Source organism: Panthera onca, chromosome B1 (assembly GCF_046562875.1).
Source record: "Panthera onca isolate mPanOnc1 chromosome B1, mPanOnc1 haplotype 2, whole genome shotgun sequence".
NCBI lineage: Eukaryota > Metazoa > Chordata > Mammalia > Carnivora > Felidae > Panthera > Panthera onca.
The window spans coordinates 135,981,893-135,997,143 of record NC_138342.1 but is presented as its reverse complement, the minus strand read 5'-3'; the positions used below and the strand labels follow the sequence as shown (position 1 = coordinate 135,997,143).

The 15,251-nt window shown below is 41.8% G+C and overlaps 1 protein-coding gene across 4 annotated transcripts in view; it reads left to right on the top strand.

The window, feature by feature from the left end:
- SPMIP2 (sperm microtubule inner protein 2) overlaps positions 1-15,251 on the top strand; it is a 98,880-nt gene that overhangs the window by 74,757 nt on the left and 8,872 nt on the right. For 3 of the 4 annotated variants that reach the window (XR_013555108.1, XM_078445649.2, XM_078445648.1), the window contains exon 4: positions 8,972-9,158. Coding sequence is in view for 3 of the 4 variants with exons in the window: in XM_078445649.2 (XP_078301775.1) it covers positions 8,972-9,158 (187 nt within the window). In the remaining variant the exon portion in view is untranslated. Of the gene's footprint in view, positions 1-8,971; positions 9,159-9,874; positions 10,244-15,251 lie in introns of those variants that run through there. The other variant, XM_078445647.2, reaches the window with a different exon arrangement.

The window sequence follows — 15,251 nt, the reverse complement described above, 5'->3', positions numbered from 1 at the left end:
TACAAGTGAACAAAATGGACCAAAAACACGTTCTAGGTCAGGAACTCTGCTAGACATTGGAAACACACAAAAGTAAGAAACAGTTCCTTCCTTTTACTTGCAGATTTACTGAGAGTGAGAGTCACCATGACGACACCAGCATAATAGGTATACCACGTAGTATGGGGAACAAAGTAGGTCATGACTGTGGCCCACTGTGGAAGGTCAGGCCTTGTAGAAGACGTAACACGAGCTACATTATGAAGGCGTGGGAAATAAAAAGGAGAACGTGGAAGTGGAGCTAGGAAAGGAACCTCAGCCACAAGGAATTGCATAAGCAAAGGCATGATGTGTTGAGGTGTGGCTAAAACGGGGTACTGGTTCAGGGGTGCGGTGGGAGGCAAGACTGGAAATGCAGGACAGGGGCCAGATTGTGTACCGTTTCAAATGCCATAACCAAAGATTTTGTGCTTAATTCTGGAGGCAACAAACTGTTGTTTTTATGTTTTCAAGTAAGAAAGTGATATAATCAAATCTGTGTGTTAGAAAGAATACCTGGCACATAATGAGCGTAGAAAACTGTTTGCTGAATGGATGGAGTGGAGAAAGGGGAGGCCGAAGGAAGGAAGACTGGTGATATTGTAATCATCGCAATGAAGGGAGCCGGAATTATAGAGGTGGGCATGGCGAGATGGTTTAGAGAAAGACTCAGTGGGACTTGGCAACCAATTAAATGTGGAGGAACGGAGGAGATGTAAAAGTCGAAGGCGATTCTGATTGTCTCTTTTGGGTGGCTGTGTATATGGTTATGTCATTGCTCAAAATAGGGAATATGGGAAGGAGAGGGTATTTGAGGGAGGAGCAGAGGTAGGGAGATGGGGAAATGAGGTGAGAGGCAATAAATGGCCAACACTTCATTGAATTTCTACCAGGGGTCAGATACTGTTTTAAGTGCTTTATAAACATTAACTCATGAAACTCTCATGAAGAGTAGTATTATAATATTACCCCCATTTTACAGATGAGATTGCATAAGCTTAGAATCCAACAACTGAGTTCACGTCCCAGCTCTACTGCTTTTTAACTGTTTGATCTTGGATAAACTGCTGAGTCAATCTAACCTCAGCTGTAAAAAGCAGAAAATTATATCTACCATATGGGATTCTTATGAAAATTAGAGGTAATACATATCAAGCAACTAGCATAGTTCCTGGAAGCTCATATATCTTAATGAATGCTAGAAATTATTACTAGTTATGAGATATCCTGGTACTATGATCAGTAAGAATCTTGGAATTTGTGTTTAAATTACAGAGGTGAAAGTAGAAATTTTTGACATCAGTATTTTGATGTGGGTTGGATCACTGGATGTAAATGCTGTTTCCTGGTTTGGAGATGGGTGGTAGCATACCAAGAGATGAGAATCAAGGATGGAATTCTGGGGGATACCAATGATAAAGAAGCGAAAAGAATAAGAGATTCTTCTAAAAGAATGTAGATGAAGTAATATAAGGAGAGGAGAGACATAAAGAGAAGAACTTTGGAAGCCCAAGTGGAAAAGAGGGAGGAGGGCAATGTCAACAACTGCAAAAGCTTCTGGGAAATCATACTAGAAAGTCTGAGAAGAGATGGTTTGATCTGGCAGATGGGAAGGAGGCTGCTGTTGGCTGAGGTAAGAATCATCACAATGAAGTAATGGCAACAGAAAACAGAAGGCAGAATATGGAGGAGGTGCAAATGAAGAAGTGGAAACAGAAGACACAGACAATTTCTCCTTAAACAGTGAGCCTCCATGACACTTTAAAATAATTCTGTTTGGGAAGCACTTCAGGCATAGTGCATTAAGGACCTCCAAAAATATACTCTTCCAAAAAGAAATAAGAGCACTGGGCAAAAATTGTCAAAATTACTTTTTTAAAAAACATTGGAAGCTAATAAACAAATACTTCCAATGATCCATGGAGTATTTATTTAAGAAAAAAATCACTGTGTCTCAGAAAGAACAATGATCTTTGGGTATTTTTAAAATTTTTTAACGTTTATTTTTTGAGACAGAGAGAGTGCGAGAGAGAGAGCAAGAGACAGAGCGTAAGTGGGGGAGGGGCAGAGAGAGAGGGAGACACAGCATCCCAAGCAGGCTCCAGGCTCTGAGCTGTCAGCACAGAGCCCTATGGGGGCTCGAACTTACAGGCCGCAAGATTATGACCTGAGCCCAAGTCAGACGCTTAACTGACTGAGACGCCCAGGTGCCCTGATCTTTGGGTATTTTAAATCTAAACTGCTCTATAGACAAACCAAGAAACGGACTCGTAACTATAGAGAACAAGCTGATGGTTACCAGAGGAAGGTGAGTGGGGGGATGGGTGAAATAGGTGATGGGGATTAAAGAGCATACTTATGATGAGCACTGAGTAATGTATAGAATTGTTGAATCACTATATTGTACACCTGAAAATAATATAAAACTGTATGTTAACTATACTTGAATTAAAATAAAAAACTTAATAAATTAAAAACAAAATAAATCTCTCTATTCCCATTCTCCCTTCTCAGCTCCATGGTGGCCTTGAAAAAACCAATAGCTTCACAACCATGGTAGCTATGAAAACTAGAAGCCTACCAGTCACTGGAGGGGAAACATGGGTTTGAAGCTCCTTGAAAAAAACTCATGCTCAGAGAAATGTCATATTTGATCCATCTTGAAAATCCCTGGAAAACCTCCATTCTCAGGGCTTGTCGTTATTTGACCTGACTGTGTGAAGCAGCTGTGTCTCATGGGCATTCATCAAAAACCATTAGCAGCAGCTGTTTGATACCACAGCTGCCTGAGGGGACAACACCAGTGGGGCAAACAAGGAGAGGGCTACAAATATTAAAGTGAAAAACTGAGAAGTGAGATGTTCATAGGGGATTTTGGTTTTTTTTAATTTTTTTTTTAACGTTTTTATTTATTTTTGAGACAGAGAGAGACAGAGCATGAACAGGGGAGGGTTACAGAGAGAGGGAGACACAGAATCTGAAACAGGCTCTAGGCTCTGAGCTGTCAGCACAGAGCCCGACGCGGGGCTCGAACTCACGGACTGTGAGATCATGACCTGAGCCGAAGTCGGACACTCAACCGACTGAGCCACCCAGGCGCCCCCATAGGGGATTTTGAAAGGCTCCAACATATGCCTAGAAATCTAGGAGGCTATGCACACGCGCAGTGCTGTGCACGTGCTGAGGAAAAACCCAAGAAGGTCCTAATCTCTCACCTTTGGCTAATCTTGAAGCTCTATGCAAACAGGAAATGAAGGCTAAGGTGGAGTTGTCAGCTGCCTGCCAAAGCACTAAAGGCACGGTCTCTACACACACAACGGCCAGAAGACATATTGATTTGAGACATCTAAGGAAATTTCTATCCAATCAGTAGATGATCACCGAGCTAACTGGGCAGGAAATTCAGGAGGCACACATGACAAAATTTAGACAATTAGTCCAGGAAAATCACTTAAACAACAAACAGCAACAACAAGACCTAGGGAGGGGAAAGAAATCTCATGTGTAGAATTGGCATTATATTATTTGAAATGTGGATTTTTCAACAAAGAGGTAGGAGACAAACTTTGATGGTACAAAGTAGGGTGATAAAGGCTACAAGAGGGTATCCCAGAGTGGAGTGTTGAATCCCAAATGGGGTGAGGAGAACATGTACAAGGTGGGGATGGTGGTAGCAATGAGACATTGATTACTGACAGGAGGACTAAGCAAATAGGTAAATACATAAAGAGAATGGGAATCGGGTTTCCCACCATAGGAGAAGTGAGTTACAAATATGTAAAGGGAGAAAATGAGAATAAACCCTCTAATGCACCCTGTGTAATATTGTCTCAGAAGGTTGTGTGACAGTGATACCTCAACACTAAGAGGAATACCTAATACCCGGATCTTGGTTTCTAAATATCATTCTCCATTAAAGGAAACCAGAGTTTCTTCAAGAAATGGATTGTTCCAGAGCTGGGGAAGGGATAGATGAACCTGAAACATCTTTTTTTGCTAAAAAAGTAAGGAAGTGCTCAAAGAATGATGGGAGCAGTCATAAGGACACAGAAACCAGATTGAAAGAGTTCTCTCTAGCCAAATCTGGGACAAACTGAGCATGAAAATGAATGTTATGAATGGATTATAACCCAATGAATAAAATAGGAAATGATGAGTCCAAACTGATGTTAATTAATTGGACATTTGACACGGGATAAGGTTTTTACATAACTTCAAAGCTTTTTCTCACAAAATACTAAAAACAAAAGAGAAAAGTAATTTTACAAAAGAGAAGCATGACAGATACCACCTGAACCAAGTGACCTTAGTGAATCTTGCTAATAATAGGATGTGATACCATTGCCATTTTGTGTTATTCCTGCCCCAAAATGCATAGCCTGAATCTAGTCAAGAGAAAACATAAGATAAACCCAAACTGAGGAACATCTACAAAATAACTGGCCTGTGTTCTTCCAAAGTATCAAGGCTGTGTGAAAGTCATAGGAATATCAGGAAAGGGTTCCAGATTTAAGACTAAAGAGATGAGAAAACTAAATGCAATGTGTGGTTCTTAAATGGATCCGTTTGCAAAACGGACGTTATTGGGAAACTTGAATGGTGTCTGAGGGTTGGGTAGTGGCAGTACAAACATGTTAATTTTCTGATTTCCTCTGATTTCTCCTGCAGTTTCACTGGGGAATAATAATGGACACACATCACCGCATAAGTTTAAGATGTAGAGCATGATAGTTAGATTCACATATACTTTGAAATGATCACCAAGCAGGTTTAGGTAAAATCCAGCATCTCATGTAGATGCAAAAAAGAGAAAAACAAATTTCCTTGTGATGAGAACTCCTAGAATTTACTCTCTTAATAACTTTCCTATACACCACACAGTAGTGTTAAGCTATAGTCATCACGGTGCACATTACCTCCCCAGCGCTGCTACATCTTGTGACTAGAAGGTTACACCTTTGGACTACTTTCTTCTAATCTCCCCTCCCCAAACCCCACTCATGCCTCTGCCTCCATGTCTGATTTTCTCTTTTTTTCCTATGAGTTTAGTAGTTTTTGTTTTTAGATTCCACATATAAGTGAGATCACACGTTGTCTTTCTCTGTCTGACTTATTTAATTTAGCATAATGCCTTCAAGGCCCACTCATGTTGTCACAAATGGTAGGATTTCCTCATTTTTTATGGCTGAAGCTTATTCCATTGTGTATGTATACCACAACTTCTTCATTCTTCCATCCACCGTTGGACATTAAGGTTGTTTCCGTGTCTTGGCTATTGCAAGTAATGCTTCTATAAACATGGGACAGCAGTTATCTTTTTCAGTTAATGTTTTCATTTCCTTTGGATATCCTCCCAGACATAGAATAGCTGGGCCATATGGTAGTTCTATTTTTAATTTTTTGATGAACTTCCATACTCTTTTCCATAGTGGCTGTCCCAGTTGACGTTCCCACCAACAGAGCACAAGGATTCCCTTTTCTCCACATCCACACCAACATTTTTTGTCTATTGTCTTTTTGATGATGACCATTCAAACAGGTGTGAGGTGATATCTCATTGTGGTTTTAACTTGCATTTCCCTAATGATTAATAATGTTTAGCATCTTCTTATGTGCCTGTTAGCCATTTGTATATCTTTGGAAAAACTGTCTATTCAGGTCCTTTGCCCATTTTGGGGGGGGGGGTGCATTATTTGTTGTTGTTCTTTGCTAGTGAGTTGTATGAATTACATATTGTGGATATTGACACATTAGCAGATATATGGTCTCAAATAAATTTTCCCATTCTGTAGGTTGTCTTTTTACTCTGTTGATTGTTTCCTTTGTTGTGCAGAAGCTTTTTAGTTTAGTGTGGTCCCACTTGTTTATTTTTGCTTTTATTGCTTGTGCTGATTTCCTTCTGACATTGACCGTTACACTGAAATTATGTAGAATGTCCTTATTTGTAGGAATTAACACACTCAAGTATTTGGGAATGATGGATATCATGTCAATTATGTACTTCTAAATTGCTCAGGAAAAAAAAAAAAGCTTTTTTACTGTGCTTCCACTTTTCTGCAAGCTTGAAATTATTTCAAAAAGAAATAAATCTGACCCTTAGGGGTCTACTTAATATAAGAACTAATAGTAAGACTGTTACACTAAGAATATTTGGTTTTATTTATTTTGGGGTCTCTGTGTTTGTATTGGCTGCTGTGGGTTTGTATACCATGGAATCATTGATGATGGCCTACCATTCATTCTCCAAACCCCTCTGGAGCCAAACCTTCTGCTCCTTGGCTTACCTCTTTTGACTTTTGTGGCTTGGTTGTTAAGTTCAATATAGTGCGTATAAATCTCCATAGTTGATGTGGCTATTGTTTTTATAAGCTCTTCAAAATCTTTGAATTACAACTTATTTTTAGCTTTCCATTGCTCCTGGGGATTCAAGATTCGGGGATGTACGATATTCTGAATTTGAAATAGAAGATTATAAAATATTTTAGCACTGAAATGAAGGCTGCTTGCATGCAAGGATTTTCCTTTTCTATTTGGTATAATTACTTCTAGAATACGTTATTTTTACTTAAAATTTTTCAAGATTTTATTTAAATTCCAGTTAGTTAACATAGAGTATAATACTAGTTTCAGGTTGTAATGTATTATTTTTAATGAAAATGTGGCACATTTGCATGAAGTAGTTCTCCTATGAATCATTAATCAAGCTAATAGAAACTACAAACAATACCTGTTCATACATTCTACCCACTAGCGACTGCTAGTCCTTTAAACTTTCTTGAAATGATTCCCAGCTATTAATCTTGTTTCTAAATAACAAAACGCAGACAAACCAGACTGTAGGGATCCGCTTCTGCGTGCCCGCTGGTGGCAAGAGAGAGAAGAGGCTGGCAGGCACTTGGAGGGGAGTGGGCAGGAAAGAACCTCTGCAGTAACTCAGCTCTGATCTTCTCCCCCCTTCCTCATTACTTCGTCCACCACAGACTAGTTGAGTGTCAACTATGAGTCATTCCAAGTAATGAGCACTGGGGGTCCAATGATGAACGAGAAACATGCTGGGCTCTGGAAGGAGCTCTGAGTTCAGAGGGAGAGAGAGGGCTGCATAGACATTTAGGTATATTCTAATAGTTTCTACAAAAAAGTCAAATACAATGCACTATCAAAGGAGAAAAATGGCTGCCTGACAGGAATAAGAAAAGTCTTTACAGAAAAGGTGATGTTTAAAGTCTTGGCTGCAGTTTGTCAGGAGAGGAGGAGGGAGGGAATTACAGGCAAAAGGAGAAACTGAAGCACAAGGCTGAAAGTCTGAAAGCGTGACTTCTTCAGAGTTCCCAGAGGAAAGGGTGCATGCACAATGCAGCACTGTGTGGGTGTCTGAGAGGAGGGATGGGCTGAGCACAGACCAGAAAGGCCCATGTGGGCAGACCATTTAAAAAAAGAAAACAGACAAAAAACAAAGAGCAACATCACACACCCCTGTGTGCTGTGCTAAAGAATTTGGACTTTATCCTGAAGGCTATGGGGGGTCAGTGGAGGGTTGCTGGAGAATGACATGGTCAGCTCCCTCTCTGTGCAGGGATCTGTGATTCTAGGGAGTGGAAGGGAGTGTCTGGCCCCTCCCCCCAACCCCTGCACTGGGACAATTGCTGGCTCTCTCCCTGCAGTTAGCTCCCTGCTCGAAGGATACCTCCCACTCTTCAGCCCACCCCCACAAAAACAGCATGCCTGGCATTTTCTATTCCTTATCTGGCTTTTGTCTTCATGATACTTCCTAAATATCTGACTTGCCTGTTTGTTGTCTGCCTCCCATACTGGCATATAAGCTCTATAATAATAACAGACACTTTGTTCTATTATTGCGGTCTCCCCAGCACCTCGTTCTGGTGCCGGGCATAGTAAATGCACCTATGTTCTTGAAAGAGTGAAGGGTAATACAAACCTGCCATTGATCTTGGTCCAAAGAACTTGGGAACCCATAAACCTCAGATTCTAGGAAAGGAAATTTGCTGTGGCCAGGAGGTTCTGAGTCCCCAGGCAGAGGAATGGTGGGGTAAGGGGCTCCAAGAGGCTCTCCAGAACAACAGGCTTCCAAATGAGATGGTAAATCCCATCCTGGGATCCTTTTTGCTTTTTCCCCAGAGGTGGCCTTTTTTTTTTTTTTTTTCCCCAATGTTTATTTTTTATTTTTGTGAGGCAGGGGGAGGGGCAGAGAGAGAGGGAGACACAGAATCAGAAGCAGGTTCTAGGCTCTGAGCTGTCAGCACAGAGCCCAATGCAGGGCTTGAACTCACAGACTGTGAGATCATGACTTGAGCCAAAGTTGGATGCTTAACTGACTGAGCCATCCAGGCACCTCAGAGCTGGCCCTTTATAATGGGAAGGCAGGACTTAGATAGGATTCTAATTTAGGGATGTTGGAACCTAGACCAGGATTTCAATGGGGAAAGAGAATGAAGCATAGATCTTTCCTCTAACAATACTGTCCAATGTCAGGCTCTGGAATCATGAAGTTAGGTTTTTTTCTCAATTCCCCTGAGATCTCAAGATAGAGAGACCATGTCCTGCAGAACTCATAGGTCTCATGAGGTCTCAGCTTGAACATGCCTCCCTGAGCATCCTGTATGTACGGCTCTGAAGGACACGAGGAGCAGTCATGATACAGGGGTGAATTCATGAACAAGGTTCCTAGATAGGTATCTATCCTGGGAGGTGGTTTCCTGAGCCTCCAGCAGCTGGCTGGAGTGGCCTAGGCAGAGTCCAGAAACTTCTCAGAACACTGGTTGATGGCTCAGGTCCTTAGCTTTGTCAAGCCACATGGCTAGAAATCGTCTCGAATCACAAGAGAAACAGACAAATCTTGAATCATAAGACAGACAAATCTCAATTCTCTGGAAACTAATGACCTTGTTTCTAGATCTTTCCAATTTGAGAACCAACCAATTTGTTCCTGTTTCAGGCAACCAAAACCTTATATTATGGATATGCAAGGAAGATTCAGTCGTGGTTCTATTGCCTGGCATATGGGTGATTATGAGAACACCGATCAAAGAAATTCCAAAGCGGCTGTCCTTGTCAGGCAGAGCACGGCAGAATTGCCAAGAGCTTCCAAACAACCGAAGCTGCCAAAGCGACCAAGAAAGGAGGTACGATCATTTGCTTTCCTGAATCATCATAGAAAACATCAAATTATTTCCACATGAATTAGAGAATGCTATTTAATAGTAATACTGATAAACAATCAGTTTTGTGGTTCCTTTTAACCCGTGAGAACATTTTGAAATTTATATGGGATTTCCACAGTAATGCCCATAATGTGGGTAGCTGGGTATTATTCCCATTTTATAGCTAAATAAAACAAGATATTGTAGATTTCAATCCTTACAATTGCTTATTTAACATACGGGTGAACCTGGAGAAAATAGCCTTCTCCTTGGTTTGCAAAAGCTGAGAAAGCTCTCAGCGTATGAAATGGAGGTAAATCTGTAAGTCCTGTCAAGACTGTTGTAGACTGTTTTGTGATACTTCCTAAAAGAGTATATCAGTTCAAATTCAAGTTTTTCCCATTACTATCTAGGAAACCTTGAGCAGGTTGCATAGTTTCTCTATACGGGTTTTTTTGTAAGTGAAGTGGGGAATTAGTATTTGTACAGAATATTTGATAAGATTGCTCGTAAGAATTAAGTAAAGAATGTGTAAGTATATACAAATGAATAATTATTTCCTAGGGTCCTTTTGCATAATTCCACAGCACAATGCATTTTATAGTAATCCAGTATTTCCATATTGAGTCTCATTTCCACAAAAGAAAAGAAATGGGATAGCTCTCATTAATCCAAAGATTCCTATTTCCTACATGAAGACAGACAGTCTCCTTGCTCCATCGAAGAATCTTGCCAACTCCCTAAGACGACTGCTTGCCCTCCGTCACCAGAGATCTGATTCATTAGCAATTAATTACATCTATTTGAAACATTCTGTGAAGGAGCCATGGAAGTCCTCCTTGGTAGATCCTGACCCCAGGGGCACTTTGTATTAAAAAAGGGAGCAGTTCAGCTGCTAACATTCCTCTGTGGTCTGATTTTTGGGCTGGTTCCAAATGAAATGATTTATTGTAGTGTGTGTGGATGAAGGTTGGGTTAGTTACCTTCCGTCACTGAACTAATTTTGTGTAGGATTAGAGCAATCATGGATTAAACAATCCCAAATGTCTCCTTCTATCATTCACTAAATCCAATGGAGAGTTGCGCATTAAAACAAAACAAAACAAAAAAACGTGTTAAGACTTTTTATTTTGAAATGATTTCAAATTTACAGAAGAGTTGCAAGAATAGTACAAAGTGAACTCTGATATTCTTTATCGAGAACAGTCACTTGTTTATTTGCTTTAATGCTTTCTAAATGTGTGTGTGTGTGTGTGTGTGTGTACATTTGTTTTTCCAAATCATGTGAGGTTAAGTTGCAGACATGATTCTTCCTTACCCCTAAACATTTCAGGGTATATTCCTAAGAACAAAGGTGGTCTCTCATATAACCACGGTACAATTCTAAGATTTAGGGAGTTTAACATTGATACAATGTAATTATCTATAATTCATAATCAAATTTTATTAATTGAGCCAATAATGTCTTTTGTAGTTTCTCCTCATCCAGGATCCAATCTAGAATTACATATTGCATTTAGTCCCCATGTCTCCTTCAATTTAGAACAGTTCCTCAGTCTTGGTCTTTTATAGCACTGACATTTTTGAGGAGTCTAGACCAGTTCTATAGAATATCTCTTAACTTAGGTTTATCTGACGGTTTCTCATGAATAGATTCTGGTTATGTGTTTTGGGCAGGAATCTCAGCTAAGTGACATCATGTCATTCTCAGTGCTTCACATCAAAGAGGCATCTGACGAGAGTTAAACTCATTGTTAGTAAGGTTAATTCATCACTTGGACACATCTTTTCCCTTCCAGAGATAAACAAAATACTATATCACCCCAAATAATCTTTCTTTTTATAAACTAGTCTTTCTTCTAAATTTCTAGATATACATTAGAAACTTGTTCCCTATGTCCAGTTTTTGGACCATCTCATAGGATTCTTGTGGATGATACTTCAACAAGTACTCAAGCCTGCCCCTCCCCCCCCCCCCCAACGTAAATCCTCTTCAGTGAAAATGACTTAAAGCAACTGTTCTTATATATTCAAAAGCCAATAATGAATATAACATGTGTCAAGCCTCTAACATAATGCTTTACACCAGCCACCAATGAGTGGTTACCACTGCTACACTTACCTGGGATGCCAGCACATTTTCCATTTTATGCTGCAAGAATCAAAACCATGTACTGAAAACAGCCTCAATGAAATAAATGTCAATGGTACTGGGGGGCTTTGAGGGAAATCCCTTTTCTCATGAAGATAGATGGTTGAAAATGGGATATTTTATATTCACATTCTTGAGTTTGGATCTTTATTTATAAATCTACATTTGGAGCTTAATTACAATGTTTCTAAAAGTACAATTTATGATATTTAACATTATGTATCATTCTTTATACATTTATCCAAAACAAAATGCTCTTTAAAAATGCTCTTACATAGTGGGCAAATTTCTACACTGTTTCTTCTACTGTATTTCCCCCCCCTTTTTTTTTTTTTTTTTTTTAATTTAAAGTTCAATCTTCTAGTTTATGTTATTTTCCCTTCTTGATTTTTGGTTAACTTTTTTTTCACATAATAGCCACTTAAGTGTTGTCAATTTTACGTGTATATTACATGCACTTTTAGCACCATCCATTTCTATTTCATTTCTTTGCTTGCAAATGTTCTCATTACCCCCTTTCATTCCAATACATGGACATAATCTCAGTGATTGGTAAATTCTTTCCCTCATCTGTTCACTCACGTTGAATCCAAAGTCAATAATTCTCAAATTTTAATGTGCGTAGCAATCACTTAGGGACCGAATAAAGACACAGATTCTGATTCAGCCGGGCTGGGACAGGGCTTGGGGTCTGCATTTCTATGAACTTCTAGGCAATGCAGCTGTTGCTAGTCTGGGACCTTGAGCAGCAAGGTTTGAATTGCAGTTTGAGCTAGGAACTGGAGGGGCTTGGAACACAGGGGAAAGGGAGACAAGAAAGGACAGGCGGGGCAAAGGCAATGTTCGTGTAGTGCCTTTGGGGAAGTGCATGTGGTTCAAGATGGCTGGATAATAAATAGCACGCAGAGGGTATCTCGTGAAGTGGCTGGGGAAGAGGAACCAGCTGCGTTGTTTGAGTGCGTGGTGCTAACAAGCTTGGATTTTGCTGGGCTTTCAAACAGAAGTAACAGTATTAAACTTTCATTTTTGGAGGGATTTAGACATCAGCCAGGAAGACTGATTACAACTGTTTGATATGGCAGAAAGAGGAGTTCCGAGGCATTTTGGGAAGTCAGTTGAGAAATGAAGAGGGATTGAAAGAAGGCAAAGAGAAAGGAGAAGAGGTGATGCGTCTGAGACACAAAGAAAGTAGCAGATTCAACAGTTCTCCCCATGGGAAGAGAAGGAGGCCAAAGAACATCGCAGAATTCATGAGGGGTGGGGGCAGGGTAGGGGGCAACATGCAGAGAATGAGTAGTTTGCAAAGAAGCCAGTGCCCTGTAAAACACTTAGTTGCCAACGGAAAAAGAAATTTGGGATAAAGAGGGGGCAGGAAGACCCAGAACAAAAATTTAACAAGGGAGAAACCATTTTTGTTTGCACTTTGACTACAGTCTGTAGATTGAGAACGTGCAGGTGAGAAAGGGGGACGGATGATAAATGCTGACTGAAGGTACTAAGAAAGCTGATCGAGATGCATGGCTCTAGGAATTAACACAGCACTGCAGGGGTTAATCCTTACAGGGAGGGGGCGTTTTTGCTCCCACTGTGAAGGAAGTGCTACCTCCTTCCTTGCCATCTCAGAGGGCTTTTTCTTTTCTTTTTTTGTTTATTTATTTATTTTGAGAGAGACAGAGACAGTGCAAGTGGGGGAGGGGCACAGAGCGAGAATCCCAAGCAGGCTCCACACTGTCAGCACAGAGCCGGACGCAGGGCTTGAACCCACAGAGAAGCCGTGAGATCACCACCTGAGCCAAAACCAAGAGTCGGACCCTTATTAATCGCCTGAGCCACCCAGGTGCCCCTCAGAGGCTTATTTCTAACACACTTTCCCTATCCTCCCACATCTCCCTTGCTGCATATACCCAAAGACTATATAGGACTTGTATCTCAGCTTTTACAGGATAACTGCTGCCTGTACTGTTTACTGTGTTAAAGATCTTTGCTTCAAAGCCTGCTTCTTATAATCTGGCATGACAATATTCTGACCACCCAACTGCTTTTGGGGGGGGGGGGTCATAATATATATCATCCTACTTATATCTGAAGTACCTGTATCAGCCAAGGTTCTTCTGAGACATAGAACCACAAAGATGGACAGATAGACTGATTGATTTTAAGGAATTAGGAATTGGCTCACAGGATTGTGGAGGCTGGCAGATCCAAAATGGGCAGGGTAGGCCAACAAGGCTGGAGACCAGGCAAGAGTGACGTTGCAGCTCAGGTCCAAAGGCAGTCTGGAGGCAGAATTTCCTCTTCATTGGGGACTTCAATCTCTTAAATCCTTCAACTGACTGGATGACGCCCACCCACGTGATGGTGGGTAATCTGCTTTACTGCAAATCTATTCATTTAAAAGTTAATCTCTTCAGAGCGCTAGCCTCAGCCCCTCCCCCCACTCCACCCCCAGCTCTGGCCCAAGGCAGGAGAACTGGGGCTGGGGCGTGGGATGCAGTCTGTGGTAGGGGAGCTTTGGGATGAGAGCAGTCTGCATGCTCGAAGCCCCCTTCTGTGAGAGGAGCTTCAGTACTGGCCACCAGGCAGGGCCCAGCTGGGGCGGGGAGCAAACTACAGCAGGAGCGGGAACCTCTGTGACTGTGCTTGGGTCTCTGTCCGACCCACCTCCCCTCCTGTCTCGCCTGAGACCCTCCCCCTTTCCCTGGCTTTACCTGGCGGGCGTATATTTCTTTCCTCATTGGTTCTCCCCAAAGCCTGTAGTTAGCTGTGAGGACTGAGACTAGCACAACGTGCCCCAACCTAATGGGCTCTTCAGGTCTGTCCCCTCTGTGGGGAAAGAACCCTGCTCGCACAGCAGCCCAGCCAGGTGTGCTGCCCTGTAGTTGTTAGTATCCATCTGGATCCTCAGGATCCTAAAGCAGGTTGAACCTATTATCACCCTCATTTCACAGCTGTGATCATTGAGGCCAGAGAGGTTGAGAAACTTGTCCAGTGTCACATAGCTAGTAGGCAGCCGAGTCAGGATCTGAACCCAGACAGCCAACCTTCACCCTGTCCAAAGACACCACCTGCATCTGGAGCACGGGCCATGCTAACTGAAGGAGTCTACAAGAAGGAAGCTGTAAGAAGACAATGTGGACCTTGGAAGGGAGAAGGGTTGCTGATCAGACACACGGGTCTGCAGGTGCGAAGCCTGTAACCGAGGGTTTTGCTAGAGGCAGATGACGTCTGCGGCCTCGTCCCTGCCCCACCCTGCCTCGCTCTGGGCTCTGTGACTCACTTGTTAGCAGGACTCTTGTTACTTTCCTGATTGGTAGCTCCAAGGCCCTCTGCGGAAATGCCCTGCGGGAAGTCAGCCCTCAAGTAGCAAACATTTAGGGAGAAACAGCAATTTTGTCAGTCACCTCCCTGAACCTTCATCTCCTTGCTGAAAACCAGGTCCTACCTAATACCACCCAAAGTGGGACATGTTTTAAGCAACCTCCCCCTCCCACCCCCTCTGGAGGCATTCCCCTCTGCCTCCCAACCTGGTTTCCAGATTCTCAGGTAGCTGGCACGGCCTGATCCCTGATCGATAGGTTATTATAGGTGCTCAGTCTGTAATGCAGAACCGCCCCCCCCCCCCCAACCTGCCCCTTTGGCCACCAGGAAGATCTCCCTTGGACTGCTTTTTCCACTTTGACCAGCACCTAGCACTGAAATATTTGTTGAATGGATGAGTGAATTGATAAGGATTAAAGAATATATCAACCAAGCTTAGAAAATAAATCTCAATCTCATCTAAAAAGATACCTTCACAGAAACTTCCACACTGGTGTTGGACCCTAATATCTGGATATCATGGCCTAACCCAAGCTGACACATAAAATTAACTGTCACAGTACCCATCTCATCCAGGTGTGGGGATTTTCTATAACGCACCTGAC